The sequence below is a fragment of the Sceloporus occidentalis genome, unplaced genomic scaffold, assembly GCF_023333645.1.
Source record: "Sceloporus occidentalis isolate IW3139 unplaced genomic scaffold, rSceOcc1.0.p SCAF_126, whole genome shotgun sequence".
Classification (NCBI taxonomy): Eukaryota; Metazoa; Chordata; class Lepidosauria; order Squamata; family Phrynosomatidae; genus Sceloporus; species Sceloporus occidentalis.
In genome coordinates, this window is record NW_028317106.1 from 2,082,125 (window position 1) to 2,102,366 (window position 20,242).

The 20,242-nt window shown below is 40.3% G+C and overlaps 2 protein-coding genes across 2 annotated transcripts; both read right to left on the reverse strand.

The window, feature by feature from the left end:
- Positions 1-919: 919 nt before the first annotated feature.
- Positions 920-9,620, reverse strand: LOC149281945 (F-box/WD repeat-containing protein 10-like). The gene is made up of 10 exons (XM_089498837.1): positions 9,107-9,620; positions 8,013-8,140; positions 6,787-6,896; positions 6,257-6,460; positions 6,023-6,144; positions 5,516-5,664; positions 5,139-5,281; positions 4,489-4,647; positions 3,728-4,065; positions 920-1,734 (listed from the first exon to the last, which is right to left on the reverse strand). The coding sequence occupies exons 1-10, from the start codon at positions 9,618-9,620 to the stop codon at positions 920-922; spliced, it is 2,682 nt and encodes an 893-aa protein (XP_089354963.1).
- A 1,372-nt stretch (positions 9,621-10,992) lies between these two features.
- Positions 10,993-19,617, reverse strand: LOC149281946 (cytochrome P450 2F3-like). The gene is made up of 14 exons (XM_089498838.1): positions 19,346-19,617; positions 18,724-18,850; positions 18,183-18,394; positions 17,627-17,761; positions 14,999-15,091; positions 14,704-14,722; positions 14,074-14,236; positions 13,662-13,811; positions 13,380-13,540; positions 12,540-12,716; positions 12,215-12,356; positions 11,695-11,882; positions 11,409-11,547; positions 10,993-11,171 (listed from the first exon to the last, which is right to left on the reverse strand). Exons 1-14 carry the CDS (start codon positions 19,615-19,617, stop codon positions 10,993-10,995), a joined length of 2,157 nt encoding a protein of 718 aa, XP_089354964.1.
- Between the last annotated feature and the right edge of the window lie 625 nt (positions 19,618-20,242).

The window sequence follows — 20,242 nt, forward strand, 5'->3', positions numbered from 1 at the left end:
TTTTTTCTTAAATGATATAGGCCCTTATTCATTAAAACTCTTAATGAGCCCGATTGAGCTGAAGTAGTTATTACTTTTTAATATTTAATATTTGTATCTCTCTGGTCCAATAAAACAACGTGGATGAGGGAGAGCGCTGCCTTCCTTTTTGGGGTTATTCTATTATGTCTTCATGATATCCAAGCGTCCTTATTGGTGCTTTTCTCCCTTCTAAATCACTGCTGGAATCCCTGCTTGAATACAGGTGACTCCATTCAGAATATCTTTACCTCCTGACCTGTCACAGTTTCCACAAACCCCATTTATAAGAACCATTTGGCTGCTGCCATTAGCGGGTGGCTCTGTGTGACCGTCTATGAAAGGGTTGAAATTTAAAAACGGTACCGGATCAATTCATTTGGAAATATCCCCGGTGTGGGGAGAAATCACCTCCATGTTGATGGAATATAACAACCTTTACAAGAGTTAATTCTTTGATAAACAAACCAATTCTTTGATCGACATGAAGGGTTCATTTTAATACAGAAATACAGAAGAGGCCTTCGAGGTACAGAAAGCTTATGTCATTTACTGTGTTGGCCCAATGAAAGATTTTGACTAAATACATGTTTTCTTGAGCTAAAAGAGTTGTAGTTTTTTTGTCTCACTTAAAGTATAAAAGTGATACTCATCAAAATTCCCTATCATGACCGTATTAGCCTAGAAAGAAAAAAAGGCAAGTTTTGTAAAGATGATCCCTTTATTGGCCAACTGAAGTATAATAGATAGGAAGCCCTCAAGACTATCTAGATCTCTTCTTTAAGTTAATTAGATAGTCCCAGAAGCTTGCAATCTTATTATACTTAGCCAATAAAGGGATCGTCTTTACCAAACTTGCCCTTTCGTCAAGACCCATTCGGAGGAACAGATCTGGTCTGGACTACTTCCCAAGCTCGCGTCTTCGTTTCTTGTGATGTTTCGCCACGCGTTCCCTTTTAAACTCCAGAGTTTTCTTTTCTTGCTCCTCGATCTTCTTACAATGGGCATCCCTTCTGGCCTTCATTGTGTCGATCAGTTCTATGACGGCGGCGTCCGTTGTGTTTTCCCGAGGCGTCTTTCCATCCTCGTATTCCTTCTGCTGCTTTGCAGTCAGAAGCCGGAAGCCACAGCTTATTCTGAAAGGATTGCGAGCGACGAACGGCACGGGTCTTTTGACGGCTGCCCTGTTTGGGAGCAATGAGCTCCCGCGAAAAACGTGTTCATCTTCGGTGTCTTCTACTGAAGAGTCCAATGTCTCGTCTACAACAGGACTTCTTTTTCTCTCCTTGGATCCACCGCTCGTCTTTGGTGGTTCCGTAGTTGGTTGATGCACAATAGATTGAACTCGTGAACCCTGTAAGGAATCCCTGTAATGGCCAATTTTTCTTATCGGTCCCGAAAAAGTCTTCATTCCTCCATAAGCACCAGAAAATCTGGTTTGCTCTGAGCGGGTTGAAGCAACCTCTTTTTTGTTTCCCATGAGGAGCACGGGAGGTCCCCATGAATCACGGAGACTGAAATTGAATTCCATATTTGAGGCCAGCTCATCAGACCTCTGCAGGTTTTGGATGGTGCTGATTTTGAGAAGCATTTGATTGGGGCTCATTGGAGAATGGGGTCCACGTTTCCTCACGCGCTCCGCGGATGCTTTCTCGCTTCTCGAAAGAGCGGATTTAGGTCCTGCAGAGTCATAGCCCGATTCCTTATCTGAAATTGCTAAGAAATAACATTATATTTAGGATATCAAAATTCAAATTACAGAATGTTACTAAAACCACGCGTGCGAGCTGCGCTAAAAACACTGCGGCTTCACGTAGGGTAAATGAGTTGGATGAGGGAGGTCTGTGTGTGTTAGTGTAAGTGTCTGTGGGTTAGTATGAGTATGAGTGTCTTTAGGTGTGTCTCACTTATCCATCTCAATTTTATTATTCTCTCTTTCTCTCCCTTCTCACATCCCACCCACCATCTCTCTTTTCTCCTCCCTTCCCTCCTTTTCTCTTTTCTTGCTTGTCTCTCTCCTGTCTATGGTAACACGTGCCTGTCTAAAAAATATTCCTGACCAGAATAGCAATGGCTAGAGGGCATCTCCATCTCTGTACAGTGTTCATTTTTTCGAGAATAGAAACATAAACAACTACGTAAAAGTATTAAAATATAACGTGCTATTTGCTCACACTAAGGTATACTGATGCCCCCTGTATTGGATTTTTTAAAATATAGTGTTACCAGAAGCCTCCTTGGTCCCCAGTTCTGCAGTAGCGTTCCATCTCAAGGTGTCTGCGCTGTGCCGTGCCCTGGCTTGCGATCTGCCGGCAGACAGGGCCTTTCTGAGGGTCCTGGGGTCTAAATCTATATTTTCAAAGTTCCTGAGATAATTTTGAAAGTCCTGCCATGTTATCAGTGGTAAAGGCTCCAGATCAGCATCTGTAGGCAGATAATGAATAATTACTATTCACAGGTCGCTCTCGCACGGGTTATCAGCAGCAGAGCTGAAGTAACACGTTCTATATGAATGAGGCTTCTGTTGGATCTACATCAGTTTAGGACACGCAATAAGATGAAATCCGTGGACTTGTGACTCAATTACTCATTTTGGCTGGTAGCAGAGGTCTAACCGGATCGACTGCCTCCTGCGCTAATAGAGTTGACACAGGAGAGAGGGGGGCGTTTATCCAGCACGATTTTATGCCACCTTGGTGGAAACAGTTACGGACGGAAGCTCAAAAGATATAACCCGCAAAATATAACAAGTTAGGAGGCTTTTGATTATCCTGTGTTACCTGGTGTTTTGTATTTTGTGATTGCGTTCTCTGTGCAGGGGTCTGGGCTCCGCCACACTCTTCTTCTTGAAGGGATAGTCTCAGAATCCAGATCCGTGTTTTGAATGCTCCTGAGAGAATTCTCTAAATCAAGCCATGTTATTGGGGGTAGAAACTCCGGATCTGCATCTGCGGGCAGATAATGTAACTAAAAAATATGTAGCACTACATGAATTTTCCAGATTGCTTCTGTTGAATTACTAGGATAAGTAATGATATGTAGTAAGGCAGAATTCATGGACTACTGTCTTTTATACATTGATATCAGCTCTCCACAGGAACCATTACAAACAAACACAAAAAGATAAAATGCTACAGAATATCAATGTGTGTTACCCTTGGCCTTGGGTTTTGTACGTCCACCTCTAATTTTTTGGCCGGATGATAGCACTTTTCTAAGAAACATGGGCTCCAGATCTAAGTCTTCAAAGGTCCCCAGATACCTCAGCAAGTCAAGCCATGTTATAGGTGGGAGCGACTCTCGTCGGGCATCTATGGGCAGAAAAGGAACTAATTAACACAACTATCTCGTTATATGACATTTATTCTTAATACCCTTGGTAAGTATTATAATGAAACTGGTTCTAGTGTTTGACAGTATCGAGCATCTGAAAAGTGATACGTCCAGAGAGATAAAAAATAACTATAGAAGTTTGTGGGATTATTCATGGTATGGATAGCGGGACTTTTCCAGCAATGGATCCTGGAATTTGAATACTTACCCCCAAAAACTATTGTGCCATCTCTGCACGGGAGCGCAAAAGATAAAACAAAAATGTTATGCAACACATTTTCAAAAGAGCCCTACATTTTCAAAAAGTTGCAAAAGAACAAGGTTTTGCGTCTTGGAAATTTTTTATACAAAAGGGATTTTCAATCAGTAGACTCACTCTGTGTTTCGGCCGTACTCTTTACACACTGGGTTTGACTGCGATGGGATAGGCTTTTGACAACTTGTACCTCTTCCTTCTCTCCTGCCGTTTTCTCCACTCTCCTGTCTTGGTCATCTTTTTCCTTTTGTTGTCGCTCAGAAACCTTTGTATTGCTGGAGCCGAATATTTTCAGTCTCTGAGCCCGCACGTAGCTGTACGGCGCAGGCGTTAAAGCTGCTTCTTTAAACTTTTCCCTTTTTTTCAGGGCAATTACATGGGCCGACGCCATGGAGTAATCCCAAGATATATTTCCAAACTCGAAGATTATGATGCTTGATGTCACATTGATGACCAGTCTAGAACACAAGAAGAAAGGTAGGTCATCACAGGACTATGGGGTTTGTGGTTGGGATAGGGTTTCTCGTTTTTTTATCAGCTTCCATTCAATTGGTCTTCCTATCCTAAAAATGCATATTTGTTGAGTTGTCAAAAAGCAATGCAAGGAAATGTTTGCAAATTTCTTGGAAGCTCTCGTTATTTCTCAAAGGAATATTAAACAGTGTGCAAATTATCACCATAATAAAATCATTAAAACCTAAAGGAAACAATACATTTTAAACTAACTGACTGAATAGGGTTCTACAAAAAGGGGAATTTCTGACACTAAGTCAAACAGCTACCATTGAGTAGCATCAAATAATATTCTGTTATCCTCATTTATGGATACATAGGATTTGTGCATGAAATTCCCTTTTTAAACAATGTCACCATTAATGTACCTATTGTCTCGGACACATAAGGACATCACGGGGTCGTCTCTGCTGGTGACTCTCATCACTCTGAGGCAGTCTCCACTGAGGAAGTTGAACACACGAATTTTGCCATCAGCACAGCTTGTAATGACTCTGAGATAGTGTAATGTTACGCTTGTGACTTCCCTGCAAAAAAATATATGCTTAAAACATGGCTTGATATAGGTCAATAGAGGGTACAATAATCATTTTAAAATATACCTATCCACTACTATAAAAAATAATAATAATTTCAAGCATTGACATATTCCTTCCTGGCTTCTTACATTGGTTCAGTAGTATGTACAGTATGCCTGTTCCTCACAATCTTAGTCCATCAGGCGTCACGCTCTATATCCAAATTGATTTTGCCAGATTAATTGGAAGTTAACCTTTCATTGGTTTGGCTAGTACAGGTCTGACAAATCTGTTTTAATTCCACAGAGATTCATTGACATGACGGCTGCTATCCCGAATGTGGTGTGAAATAGTACAATGATGTACAATAAGTATAATAAAAATCATTATGAGTCATGACCACTGATAACTTGTTTGAATATAACCAGTAATCCCTTTTCTGTTGTTTATGTAGTGGGAACATACTGATAACTTGGTTTGTAATTCTCAGAGGGACCTACTTGGGATGCCAGAATGTGATTAGGCTTTTCTGAAAGGTTCCCACCATGCTCCAAGCGATGGCGTTTCCATCCATTCCTCCCGACACCAAATGCCACTGGTCAAGAAAAAGGCATTTTATTCTGCCCTGGTGACCTGTCAGTGTCTTAAAAGAGACACAAAAATGTATTTCCAAAAATGAATTCCTCATCAAATGAAGGCATTTTTTTCACCATTTACACACCCAACATTCCATACTTCCCACTGAAGATGGCTACAGATCTGTACTCAGCTGATTGTATTCATTATTATCTTATATTAAAGTAGTTTACTTTTCTAGATGTCCTTGATCACGCTTAAATATTTGTGGCATTTGTGTACGTGTTTTTTTTTTTATTACCTTGATTAATGTTCCAGATTCCAAGTGCCAAACCTTGACCAATCCTTTTTCACAGCCGCCAACCACATAACGTTCATTTATTTTAACCGCAAAAACGGCATTTTCATGCTTAAATGTCTTGGGGCATTTTCCAGTGGTAATATTCCAAACTGTCAGAGAAATAAAAGAAGCTTTATGAATGACTGCTTCCCATTAGATTGGAATGGATGCAAATGCATTATTTTTATAGACGTCATATGTATTAAAAGCGCGGCGATCACGAGTGCCAACCGTTTTAAACATGTTATGGAAAATTCTCCGTCTAACACTATTTCGCCAAGAACCATTGACCAGTGTGGAAAAAGTATCACCTGGTAAAACGTGTATGGAGGCAACTTTTGAAGACTGGAAAAAAGATAAAGGAGCATCGGTTATGGGACATTTATTAAGAGCTTTCCTTTGGTGGGCAATATTATTTCTTATTCTCCCTGGAAATTATTATATAGGAATTGGATGACATAATATGACCTTTTACAAGATGGTCTTTAGATCCAGAAACCAAGCAATTCTTGTGCACATCCAGGCACGTGACTGTCTTCATGTGTCCGTTGTAAACTCTCACGCACGCTCCGCTGGTCAGGTCCCACTGTCTATTAAACAAGACGTTAGACGACGATGTGAAATATATTTCACAAACCAAGAAAATAAAAAGTGATATTTTTTTAAAATGTATAAAATATTTTAAGTACAGGGTCTTTTAACCTGATGCCGATGTCATATCCTCCTGTGAAGAGGGAGCCTTCCTCCTCGCACAAATGCACCACGCGGACGCTCCCAGAATGTCCTTTGAACAGGGGCAGAATTGGCTTCATCTCTGCGATATCATATACCTTCACTGTGTGGTCAACTGAACCAACAGCTAGAAATCTTCCCCCATCATAGTGAATCACCCTATGGTGGTCTGGCCTGTGATTTTATAACAGACTATAAGATTACGGTAATGAAAAAGGATGAAATTTACATCAGATAAAGCAGGGGCGATCACACCATGGTATTCACGGAAAGTATGGGAGACAAAAAGTGTACAAATATACGGAACGAAGGAAAGAAGAGGGCATATGATGGCAACATTTCACTACATAAAGAACTTGAAATTCAGGAAGAAAATCTTTTATGCAAGGAAAAGAGATCATGGGGTAAAATGAATGGATCAGGAACACACGATGCATGATTCCACAAGATGCTTTAAATATACAGGTTCCACTGGTTTTGATTTACGGTACTGGACTTACTCTTTTGTGACAAATAAAATATTATATGGTCCACAGTAGAGATTTCGCTCTTCCATGAGGACTGTCATTGTTTCTTGACCGATGTATGCTGTATGGAAGCTATCACCAGGCTATGGAAAAGGAAGCTTTGATTATAATGTATCCAGATATTACATCTTCCATTCATAATGTAACGACATCATGCACACCCTCCAAGTGTCATCAGCACTCTTTTGCAAGAGCGCTACTGAATATTGAATAAAATATAGATTTTTTGCATACATATTTTTGTAATCCAAATCAAACTTAGTTAGTTTTACCTGTTTCTGAACTTCTTTCCCTCTGCATGAAACATCATCGCCTTCTTCAGGTCCATGTCTCGGAACCTGAACAGACTGCATTTTCGCATAGGAAAGTCTGGCCTTTTTGTTGGAAGTGCCCTGTACAGGAAATAAAAATGATTTGGGTTCATTCCTTTCAAAAATAATAACTGCTAAAATTCTTTAGTTTTTTACCCTTTGTTCTTAGAATCTGCTTTCTTCCCTAACATTGTATAAAACACGAATCCCCCACTGTGTCATTCTCAGTGTTTTGAAAAGGCCTATTGCTTTGTGGGTTACGATGTCATCAATATAATGACATCAATATAACTAAATCGAGTTCTCTTTCATAATACACAGCGATATCAGGGAGTTAAAATTTTCAACTCTCCCGCAAACTCCTAGGTTTAGTGAATGCAGTCCTATAGTTTTATTTCTAATCAAATGAATTAAATGCAAAAGAGGAGACAAGAACCTCTAATAGCCTTTATAACAACGAGAATCAGTAGCAACTATGGTTCATACAAAGGTCCATGAGGGTCTCCGAAAGTCGAAATACCCTCAAAGCAAAAAGAAAACCACAACAAAAGAAATATGTAGCGTATTTTTAAGAAAATTATTTATTTTGGCATTTGTACCACATCAAAATCTAATAATTTACTCACTAGTCCAACTCTGGATGTGTTGATCCAACTTGTGTTGACAGATTAAATATTTTCCCACACAGTGTGAGTCAACACCAGTCCAGTAGATGGCGCAGTTGTATCACCCAGGGTGCGACTGCTAACCAGGTTAGACAGGCTTCTTCTAGTTGTTTGTTAAGTTAACAGTGACTCAGCAAGTCGTCCTTAAAGCCTTTTGATGATTGATTGGTTAGGAGGACACTTTAATGAGAAATCAGAGGCTTTCATGGCAGGAGATAGGTACCTGCAGTATCATAGCCTCTTTCTTCACCAGGAGTTCGGCTTTTAGATCCTGAAGTGTACTTTCTGCCAGATAGCGCCAGTGATGTGACACAGAGAAGCAGACTTTCAGAGTGTCCTTATTTAAAAACCCTACGAATGGAACAGAGAAGCAGAATGAAGACAAAAATGATAGAGAAACAATACCAAATGAGTCTCAAGGAACATCTCATTCTGTTCATACCGCCTGAATTCAGGGAAGACTCAGAGGACTGAATTTAATATTTTAAGAGCATCAGTTTCTAACACAAGCCTCTAATTTAATGCTTAATTATACAATACCAACTTGTCAACCATCGGGTTAACGATTTACATGTGTTTAACTTTTAATACGAACAGGTAGAATTATCAGCATCATCAAAGTTTGTCTGGAAATCTTGAAGACATTCCCTTATTTACCATAATGAACCTCAAATAACAAAATAAATAATTTGACAATTAAGGTTGTTTGGGACGGATACCACCCCTAACAAAATATTGGAATGAGCACAAATCCCCAAAAGTGCCCAATAAGCACACCTAGAATCTTCTTGGACAGATGCACAGGCAGGCAGCTGATAAAGTCTTTGTACATTTTGACACCCGAGGTCGATTTAACTGATGTTGGAGGCACCATGAAAGAAGGGTCGTCCACGTCGGATGGATCGGGTTCCTTTAAGCCACATAGTTCCAAGGCTCTGGGGCTCTCGTCAGCACCAAAGGCTTCTAGGAAAGAATACTTTTTTGGTTATCGATAACTCTTTGCGGTGACCCATTTACCCCAAATAAAATTTCTTCAACAAATGACCCAACCGTGCATTTCCCTGTTACTTAGCCTCACAACATCAGAACTGGAACCAAGACACCAGGACAGTACATTATATGGATAAAGCGGTAACTCACATAGTATTTCAGGAGTATAGTAACCCTTCATTTCAAATCTTAACAAATTACTGTACTAATTGCTACGACCAAAGATGAAGACAGGTATAAAAAGTTGTTCTAAAATAGTTACAAATCCTTTCCTTTACTCACATAGAAGCTACAGGTCATGTGACTTAGTGATTTTTTTTTTTTTACCTTGCTTGAGTAAATGCACTTTCCTCCCTTGTGCAATCAGGACTTGTATGAGGTTGGCGGCGGTGTGTAGCGTGTGGGTGCTGCACATCTGCAGTAGCAGGAGAGTATAGTTCAGTTTGGTATAATACGAGCCTCCTTTAAACCATTCCCAGATCTCTCGCATAAACTGCCACAACTTGTCCGTGTCAAGAGCTCGGTTGAAATGGGCAATTAGCGAGTCTTGGGGCAGACTCGGCTTCATCCGAGACCGGCTGTAGATAAAGTCCTTGCCTTGGACCTGACGCAGGATCCTCTCTACATAAAGCAGCATTTGCAGGTCCCGTATCCTCCTTATGATACCAAAAAGGAAGTTTTTCTGCGAGTTTTCTCCAGCTCTCAAAAACCATTCTTTGGTGAGGTCGTGCTTGGCCGTCAGGACGCAGTCCTCACAGGTTTGGCAGAAAGGCAGACTCGATGTGTCATTTTTACACGTGAGCTTCCGGTCAGAACCCAACAAGTATTCCGATTCTACCATAGTGCCCACTTTAAGGGGAACGGTCCACCTATCGCAAAGGCCACTTTAAGTGTAAAACGATGTCTCCATGTTTAGTTCGGAGGTCCCGACTTACCCCTTACATTGTGGCTTACTCATTAAGTTGAGTGGGTCCAAGTAAAGCTTGGGCCACTGTAACAAGTTAATTCCAAGAACCCTGCTGTGTGCGCTATACTATCTCCAAGGAGACGCATGCTGACTACCTTAATGCCTCTATAACAAGCTCCCATGCTGTAATCATTCTAATAGCCTGGCAACCAGCAGGCTGTTAAAGGAAACCTGCCAGCCTTTTGTGTCGAGTACTCTGTAGTACTCGTCTGTAGTGTCGTCTCCTGAGAAGTCTTCCGGAAACCAAGAGCGCGGCTTTGTCTCACCACGACAGCCTTCGTGTAAAAACAAAATACTGTATAAAATATTGATTAGGATTGACTCGTGTTTCTGAAAGAAACATTTTGTTCCTAACGAAGGTCAGGATTTTGGTGGCAGGACGGTTATCCCCTGTCCATAGCTGGAATAATATGAGGTGTGACCCTAGAGCAGGATTCTGAGTTTTTTGGGGGCTGTTAGATAAAATATACTGGGGTTCGCACAGTATGTAGTAGAGCAGAAAGTTAAAGGCGATTTCCCATCATTCTCTCCGGTGTTTTTTTTTAAATAAAGCATTAAGTATGTAATTAATGATAAGATACTTAATTCTTTAACTGAAACCCTAATAATGAATAGACTTTAATGACTGATTAAGATTTGAGTCTTTACAGCAGTAAAAACTATCAGATTAGACGGGACGGATGGTTCTTATCTGCCGTCAAGTTCTGTGTTTCTATGTAAGCGTGTCCTCGCAACCTGGAAGCCTTCTGGAAATTGGAATATTTGCACCAACAATATCAGATGCGACGTAATGTCCGCTGTAATTGCATAATTACAGATGCCACAAATGGCGTCCGACGTCCTGGTCGTTAGCCACATGGCACTATAAAAGTCACAGCATGCGCTTAATTTTTGGCGATACACGGCTTCACGTATAGGGCATCTGTCTTCAGCTTGCTAGTGTCACCCAATGAAGTCCAACCTACCTACTAAGCTTGCATTACTAGGTACTCTTTACGTAACAAAAAAGTATCTTTAAAAAAAATTTATAATGAGAGTCTACGCCACTTTGTAAAATGGACTTTAATAAAAAAGCATAATAGACAGATATCAATCCACTGGTGTTCCCTTTTATGAAGTACTAATAAAATGTGCCTGGAGGTTTATAGTGCGATATTTTTAAATACTTGTATTACAAGTACCAAGAGAAGAAATGTTTAGTGTACCGAGCTGTAAAATGTAGGATTTGGGCATATGACCCCTGACGTCAGACACGCCATTCAGCACACAAATTGAACGGTTTTGGGGACCGTGTCCCTCCTCCAATCAGCTCAATGGGTCCATCTTCACCTGGAACAGGTTTTAGGGTGAATTTCTGCAGGATGCTCACCAAAAAGATAAAGATTTCAGTTTTTGCAAGTGCTTCCCCAATGCAAGACCGTTTCCCTGTAAGAAGGTAAATGCACATGTTAAACTGTTAATTAAAACAAATAGTAGAGAGCAAATGTGTTTCTAACTTAATTAGCTAGTGACACACACACCATCCAAAATTAAAATAGTCCTTTAGGTCTTATGTTGCAGCTGTCTCTCCTAGGTTACATGTATGAACCGAGTCCCTCTACACACCCACAACAGAGCAAATGATGCAATAATGTAACAATAGGGCATCTAGACTGATTTTACCTGCTCCAAATGGTATGAGGGCCTCGTTCTTTACAAATTTGCCCTTTTGAAGGAATCTCTCAGGGTTGAACGCCTCTGGTTTGTCCCAAAAGTTCTTGTCGTTCAGAGCGGAGTGTAGGAAGGTGATGATTTGGGTCCCCTGCATTGAGAAGACAGTCAGATGTTTTCACAGAGTTGACCATTTATTGAATTAAAAAAACAATTTCTTTTCCGTAGACATAATTAACTACAGTTCTAATAATAAGTATCCTTTTATTGATACACCTAAACAAATATGTATTGATACCTTGGGTATGGTGTAGCCCTGGAAGTTGATGTCCTCCAGCGCCTCATGGGGGAGCCCATTGGGGACAATGCTGGCAAACCTTTGCACCTCGTGGATCACAGCATCGGTGTAAGGTAATCGGACCCGGTCCTCAAGAGATGGACATTTTTCAGACCCCAAAACATTGTCGATTTCATCCTGAATTTTCTCTATCACAAGATGAAAAATGTTCAAGGAGACGGATTGAGTGTTGGAGGAGATGCACGATACCATAGAGTAAAATGTCACAAGGCTAGACAAGCAGATATTCGATAAGAACGGTTCTACGACTATTCTAGAGCTAAAATACTCAGTATTTGTTGCCAACATATATCCTCATACGGTCTGACCCGCTTGATTCCTTGCCAACCCTCCCATTGAAATGTTTCTTTGTATGTCTTTGGCACAATTGCAATGCTATAATCTGATAAATGAAGAAAAGCGCAATTCTGAGATTTAAATTGATGCCATTGGTGATTGTAATTAAGGAACGTCAGCTTACTTTGAATCTCTGGATACCTCAGCATAAACCTCAGTGCCCAACGGATGGTGGACGCTGTCGTCTCCGTCCCGGCAATGAACAGATTAAAGGTTGTATATGTCAGGCTTTCCATAGTAAAGTGTGAATCTGGGTTACCGGCTTCCTGAAGACAGAGGAAATTAACAGGACGCATGTCAATCGCCACCCGTTGCATCTCAAGAGTTGACTGGGACTTTTTTAGTAGTAGTGGAAAGTGAGGTTTCTAGTGCTACGTTTAATTCTAAAAGCATTTTATAAGCACCTGATGCTTGTTACAGTATCTCTGAGAGCGCGTTATGTACATTACCTCATCTATCTTGTTAAGGAACGAGTCCACAAAATCCCGAGGACAGTTGAGGTCACGCGTGAGAGTGTGATTCTCTATAAGGCCACCAAGAAATGCCTGCAGCTTGGAAGCGTTTTCGAAGATCTTGTTGTGCTCCCCAGGAAGCCACTTCAGGATGTTTGGATATGTGTTGTACATCTGCAGAAGCAAGAGGCGGTGGATTCAATCCCAATCACGCCACTCCGACACAGCTGTAGACCCTCTAATATTTATTTGCACAACATCGGTCAGACTGCTGATGTTTAACAGAGATTTCTCGTCATACAGCGCTGTATACAATGAATCCACGCGATATACACAGTAAAACATGAAGACGCACATGATTTTTTACACACAAAAAAATAACGAACACTTAGAAGATATGAGGTCTCCAAGCTGAGATGCGAAATGTAATAGATAGGGTTTCAATAAATGTATTATTTTTAATAAAATATTTGTAAATGCTTTATTCAGTATCAAAACCATCTAATTGCATCCAGAAGTGATGATTTATTATTCCAAAACAAAAAAACATTATAGTGTGGTTCACTCTGCAATGCTTGTCAAAGGTTAGGCAAAGGATATAAAGGACTGTGTGTGATTTAATAAGTTACTTATTATGTTATAAAAATCTGATTGCTAATGGGCTGGATTGCCAAGCAAGCCTTATTCCTTATCCAGTTTTCTGGGATAAATCTACTTAAACTGGGAATGGAAAATGTATTTTTTATAGACCAACACACATTGTTGTCAGTAGAAATATACATATTTGGCCCAGAGGACTGGATTTCTACAGGGCTACCTGCTACAAAAATCTCCCACCTGGAAACCACGTTTGCCCAGAAAGGCAATGTTCTCACTAATCATCTTGTGGAGCGTCTGAAACGTCTTGTCTTCCGTATCGAAGCGGTCTCCGAACACGATAGAGCAGATAACGTTGGAAACGGCGGCTGTTATCTCTGGTGCCGGATTGAAGGGTTTCCCTGAAATAAAACCACAAACGTTATATATTAATAGCGATGTCTTCTTCCAAAACTGGTGTTATTGCAAAGACTCTACCTAATTTACACATCAAGACTTTGCAAAGGGGAATCAGTAAGTTACCTTGCTTTCCCTGAAAAAAATCCAGCAGGAACTTGGCTTCCTCGGTCACGCGGTCCTCGATGCTTCGCTTTCCCATCCCAAAATTACGCAAGGTGGCCAAGGAGAACCGTCTTTGCTGCTGCCAGTGAGGGCCGTTGGAGAACACCAGTCCTAACAGGATTGAATGCACAAGCCACATTTTGGGAAAAAGTGCCTATTTTAAATAAAATATTAAGCGATCACAAAATATAGAGCTGTTCTTTCTCTTCATCAAGCAAAAAGTACATATCTGTATTTTAAATTTGTTGCTTAGTCTCGTCTTCCATTGATCGCAGCATTTAACCAACATGAAAGAACTTTAACTCCTAAGTTCACCTCTCTTCCGCTACTGTCCTTCACAGCTGTAAATTTACAGAGAAAATGGTTTCGGTACCTTTTCTGTTTGCAATCCTTTCAAAGACGGGCACAATAGCCCTTCCGCTGAAATCGTCTGCCTGCCCCAATAGGGCGTCCCTCAGGGTGCTGTATCCGTACAGCACCACCACTGGGTTCCAGCCGAAATAGATCGTAAAGACATTCCCGTACTTCTCCCCCAGCTGCCCAAAGGGAAGGGGAATAATCAGTAACGAGACAACTATTACCGAAAAAAGCTTCTTCAAAATTTCTGTTGTTTTTGAGATTTAAAAAGACAAATCGGTCCGTTTAAGATGTCTTGATGGTGGAAGAAAGGCCTCAATCTACATGAATTGGAGGGGTCCCGCTTTTCACACCGCCTCTTATAATACAGTTATGCCGAATACTAAATTAAAATACTTCACATGTATAGAGAGTGGGGTTTTTGTGGAATGGTACATTTAATCTACCCCGATCTATATGTAGACTACCCCGCTGTATCTCATGAAATCTAGATGAGCTTTTGCACCTCTTTGTCTGCATTGGGAAAGTAATTTGATCCCGGATGGTAAACACGTTTCTGCGGCTCAATTCACTTTTACCGTTTGTACCAGGCGTACTTGTTATACACAAAAAGGTGCAAAAGTTTGACTTTTTTATAGGTAGATACTTTGTCCCCCGTGTCACTGCTGTGTGCAAAAAAACTGTTGAAATTCGTGAATAAAAAAGGAATTTCTAAGAGAAATAATTGCCTAAAAGTAATTTTAAGCAGCAAACAATTGTCAGTTATAGAGATGGTCCGGTATTTAGACTTTGCTCTGGAATTGCTCTGGTTTCATTCGGCTTTTATGGCGCACGCATCAAACCCCCATTTTAAGGAGTTCTACTCTTTCCCTCTCTGGACTCACGACGTACCTTTGTCAAGCTGTCATATGGAGCTAGTCTGTCGATCTGGGGTATGTTACCGATAACGGGCCAAGGAGTCGGCCCTGGTGGCAAATTCTGCTTCTTCTTTTTCCATGTAGACAAGATGTACAGGACTAGTATAACGAGTACACCTAGAAGGAGAGTAGACAGCATGGTTCTCTGAGGATACCGTGTCTTCTCTCTCTCGGTTCTGGACTATTTATGTGCAGAGGGACTCCTCCCCGGCTGTGAACTCTCATCCAGTTCTGTATGTAGGGCAAACAGTCAAGAAGGTTGCCGGTGCTGCCACCTACTGTAAGTCACTTGACTGCGTCTTTAAATATGCTCATATTATTATAGTTTATGTTCCATTACATATAGTTGCAGAACGCCAGCAGATTCCATACTGCTACTGCAAAAAAGGGGGCATTGAAAATGAAGAGCGACATTGAATTTGATAATGTACAAGTTGACAATAACACACATATACTGGTATAGAAGGAGAAGAGGGTCCATTTCTTGTGATTGTATAGTCTATCCCTGGCATTATCTCAAGGGGGTTATCAAATCTTTTGCTATAAGTTAACTAACCTTAACTTTACGGAAGCAGCCTGTGGCAGAGCCAGCATTATCTAATCAATTTACTGCGTGAACCTAATAATGAGGAATAGTCATGCAGATCCTCATAAGATAGCTGCTTCTATGGTGTACACAAGAAGGGGCTCTTTATATATATATATATAAGCCATTTCTTTCTTGCAGTCTTTTTTCAGAACACTAACTAAGATAAACACTATCTTACACTAACTACTAGCTCTAATAGCTCAAAGACCACAGTATAACCAACTTACAATAATACATGTTATTAAAAATGTGAGGGAACTTTGTAAATAATCCACGAGGTGTTAAACTGTGCAGGGCGGCAGTACACCAACTCCATCAGTAAGAGGCGCTGCTGCCTCACAATTTCATACAAAAAATCAGAAAAAAAATCTATTTAATACATTATATGATAAATGAGGGACATATCATTCTTCCGTAGTAAAACTAAAAATTTCAAAATTATTTCAGTCTATCCGTATCTTTGAGCTTAAGATACTATTTCAGAAAAACCCTTACTATAAGCTCAATTACCAGTACCTTCACTTGAAAGGCTTGGTCTTCAGAGAGCCTGTAATTAATTGATCAGTTACTGTTTCAATAAAAAAAAGTTTTATTACAAAGATCTCCTCATGCAGGCAGAGTAACAGTATCTAATCTTGAGGTTGGAAGTCAGACTTTCACAATGATGTCAGCAGGAGTAAGTGTGATAGATTTGATATCATAGCTGATTTCCTGTTGGGCACGGATGGGCCCCGGGTTATGGTGTGTTTGGGGGTCAGGGTGGTGGGTGTTAGTCAGTTAGCACTTTAGATTATATGTAGAAGATGAACCAAACAGCAAGATTGCTTTAGTTGTTAATACAATTCTTTGGTCCCAAGGATGGAGTCCATATTAAGTGGCGCTTCAGCAGCTATTATAGTGCTCATGGCATCAATACACACCTTAAACAAGTAATACTACAAAATACACTGCATACACATACACACACGTTGCACACTGGCATAGAGGTAATTAAGATTTTGTTTTTTTTTTTATAAAAGAAGCTGTAAGTGCATGGTGCAGCCTCCCCACAGAGGTGGTGGGTGCAGCACAACAACAATAAAATCATGAGCGATTAATTGATTTTCTTTTATCAAAAAAAACAGTTGCTTGTTTCTTACCCGCAACTTTTTTCTTAGGAGACATTAATTTTTAAGAATGTCGTTGGATATATGTGTCAATGGAAACATTAGCTTTCAAGCTGATTGCAGAAGATTACTTCATACATAAATATTCTTGCATCATTTGTACCCTTTGCAAAGAGAGGACAGAAAACTGAGCCGTAAGCATGATTTTGCCGTCTACCTGCCAGTGACTCACGGTGATAAATCCTCCCCCGCATGCTTCTTACGACGTTTTTTTATAATGGCAGCAATTTGAAAATGAACAGAAGACAGACGGACAATACTGCGTGGGATTTATTACATAATAATAATAAAATCGTCCTACTTTATCACATGTTCGGAATTGGTTTTTGTAACACAAGGGAAGAGTCGTGTAGGAAAGTAACTCATTACAGCGGAGCTCTTAAAATATCACTTCCGGAGATGCCGCGTACAAGCGATATGGAATAGGGGAACTGGTCGATAAAAAAGCTAAATGATTAAAATAGAAATGAGGATCGATGTCCGAGTACCTTAAAACTTAAATAAAGTCGTAAAATCCATAGGATGTGAGGACCGGTGTGAATTTCTCTTCTCCAGAGCAAAATACCCACGGTTGCTGCTTACAGATCAGTAAACGTGGACCTTTAATTTGATTCTAAATTGGTTATTTGAAGAATAATCTATGAGACCTTCCAGCCAACAGAAACCTAAAAACAAAACGAATAAATATACATTTTTGTATCCAATTGTAATTTTACAACAATATGCTTTACTCGGTAAAAGTACGATTCATAACTATTCTTCGCAATATGATTTTATGATCTCCGGTAATGTTTTTATCTGTCCGCATAAACGCAGATATATACTGGACTGAAAGCAATAATGTTTCATTTTCCAAAGTTAAAAGCCTTTAGAAATATTCACGTGTAGATCTCCTACCTGTATATAATAGACACGATGAGGGCCCCGGCAATAGGGCCAACCCAGTACACCCAGTGATAATCCCAGTAACCGCTGACCACGGCGGGGCCCAGTGCTCGAGCTGGGTTGAGACAGGAGCCTGATATTGAACCTCTGCAAAGTACCAAGACAAAACGTCGCTCTTTAGAATACAACACATCCTCTCCTTACCATCAATATGACATTAACAACCTCATCACTCTGGACCCAAGAACTGACTCTTGTTTTGACCCAACCCACCATCACTTTGAGATAGGTGTAGTAGAATTACAAGGCACGTGTGCCTCAAGAGGTATCCTTCAAGTTGCTGCGATGTTTTAGGGTTTCACTTAGAAGTATCAGTAGAGGGCACTGTTGCATTAGGTGTTAGTTAGCCTGGTATATAGAGTAGCTTTCATATGGCCAATTGTGATGCACCCCAAGGCACCTGACCATGATAAATATTGAATAGATCACAGTAGACTCATATTAGTAAAACTTGTTTGCACCACCGGGTTACAAGCTCTTGTTGCAAAGAGTAACTTCAGGTCCTCACCCTGTTAAAATTCCAGCCACAACAGTGAAAGCCACAGAGTACGGAGCAAGTTGAGTTTTGGATCGGTCACCCAAGGCTCCCATCAACACAGTGAAGATCAAGAAAAAACTCAGGACTATTTCCACTCCTACTGCTTTCCCAACAGAGGTTCCACTGTCGACAATACAGGCCGCCCCCGTCCGATTCAAAAACAAAGCCTCGTCTGCCAGTCCCTGAAAAATGAAAACAAGAAGAAAATTAAATGTCCTGGGTTAATATTACGGCATTATCTGCCCTTGGTATTTGACGATCTAAACTAAGAAGACTTAGATACAGCAAGGGTAGTAATGATGTGAAAAATGGGAGAATAGGGTGATATTATTTTTTGGAATCTGGAGAAGTTGAGCTTAATAGAGTTGTGTCTTTGCTGATTTTACATCAGACATAAGTTTCCTACCCATGATGGCAACATTTGAGTCTTGCTAGGTCTTTTTCAAGTGCTCTAGTATAATAACATTATTAACTACTTAGTTCATTCAGATGTATGTGATGTTCTGCTTACTCTTGCCAGCAGGGCCCCTAGCATTCCTCCGGACAGCTGGCAGATCCAGTAGGGTAAAATCAGTATAGGAGTCAGGCCGCCAGAGATTACCACGGCTAGAGTAACGGCCGGGTTGAAATGTCCACCACTGGAAAGTCAATAGCACTAGTTGTGGTCATCTGAATCTCAAATGAAAAGGCACACATTCTATAGGTAATACTCCCATTCCATCATAAATGTAATCAGCATGCAAAAAAGAAGAGCCTGACAAACGGTCCATATCCACCTACTCCTGACAATATTTGGTTATCCTCTGCAAAATGGTTCAACAGCTTTTAATGATCAATTACTATTTATATAACTTTTCCTCTTGTACTTTGAACTCTTGATGTCCCAAAACATTTTGTAGTATGCACGTGACCTTCTTCGCTGTTTGATTACTTTGTAAACTCGCAAATCTTTTGGATACAGAACTTTTTTTCCGGAGAGTAGGCTAATTTAAAATGTGCCGTAAATTTCGTAATAATAATAATTAGGCTGAAAATCTTACATATATTTCTTAAACAACCATAATACCAGTAAAACAGTTTAACAATTGCAAAAATATGGTTATTAAAAAATCATTAAAAATGTCACCCCTTACCTTACATTGCCGAGGACAGAGATTAGCGATGCCAGCGTGAGCCCGTGTGCAAGTGCAGGTATCAGGGGTCCTGCCCCTTCTGGGTTTATAAGCACAGATAGACATCCTATGGAGAAGAATAAGGTGCTCCCAAGCAGCTCCACCAAGCAAGGCTGGACAAACTTCTCCAGGACGTTGGGCTCATGCTTCTCCTGGCCACCGAGGACCTCTCTGGATGTCGAGCTCATATCTTGCAGCTCTGTCTCAAATATATCCTTATCAGATTTGGCCATAGAGGGTTGCCTCTAACCCTACAATTTGAGCTGGTATGCCCAACCTGGAGAATATGCAAAAAATATATTAAAGAAGGTATCAAATATATTTAACCATTTCTCAAAATAGAGCACACTATTTCAGATTATGTATCCAGCAAAGAGTCTCAGGTGATATTATATATAGGACTATGTTAAATGTGAAACAGGGTATCATAAATACATGTCTACAATTTTGATTACTACTAGATCACACCAAAACCATGATACTGCCTGGATTCCAACAGTTTTTGTCATCCATAATAGGAAAGCATTTATAAAGCCAACCTCTTTACTTACTTTTTTCCCCGATTTGGTTAGTCCCCCGTCCTCAGATCAAGATATGCTTAGTTCTGGTCATCACTGCTCTGGAACTGAAATGCAGCAAACTGACAAAGTTCAGATTTGTATGCTGGCTTTTGGGGCCAACAAACCCAAGGACAGCCCGTGACCTGCAAAAGAGGACTAACATCTATTTGAAGAGATAAGAAGATAACAGATGAGCATTGAACTTGTCTAATCTGAGATCCTTTCATTTTGGGAGATGGATAAAATATGCATGTCACCGTTATATGATAACGTCATAACGCATATGGCTACTTTTTGC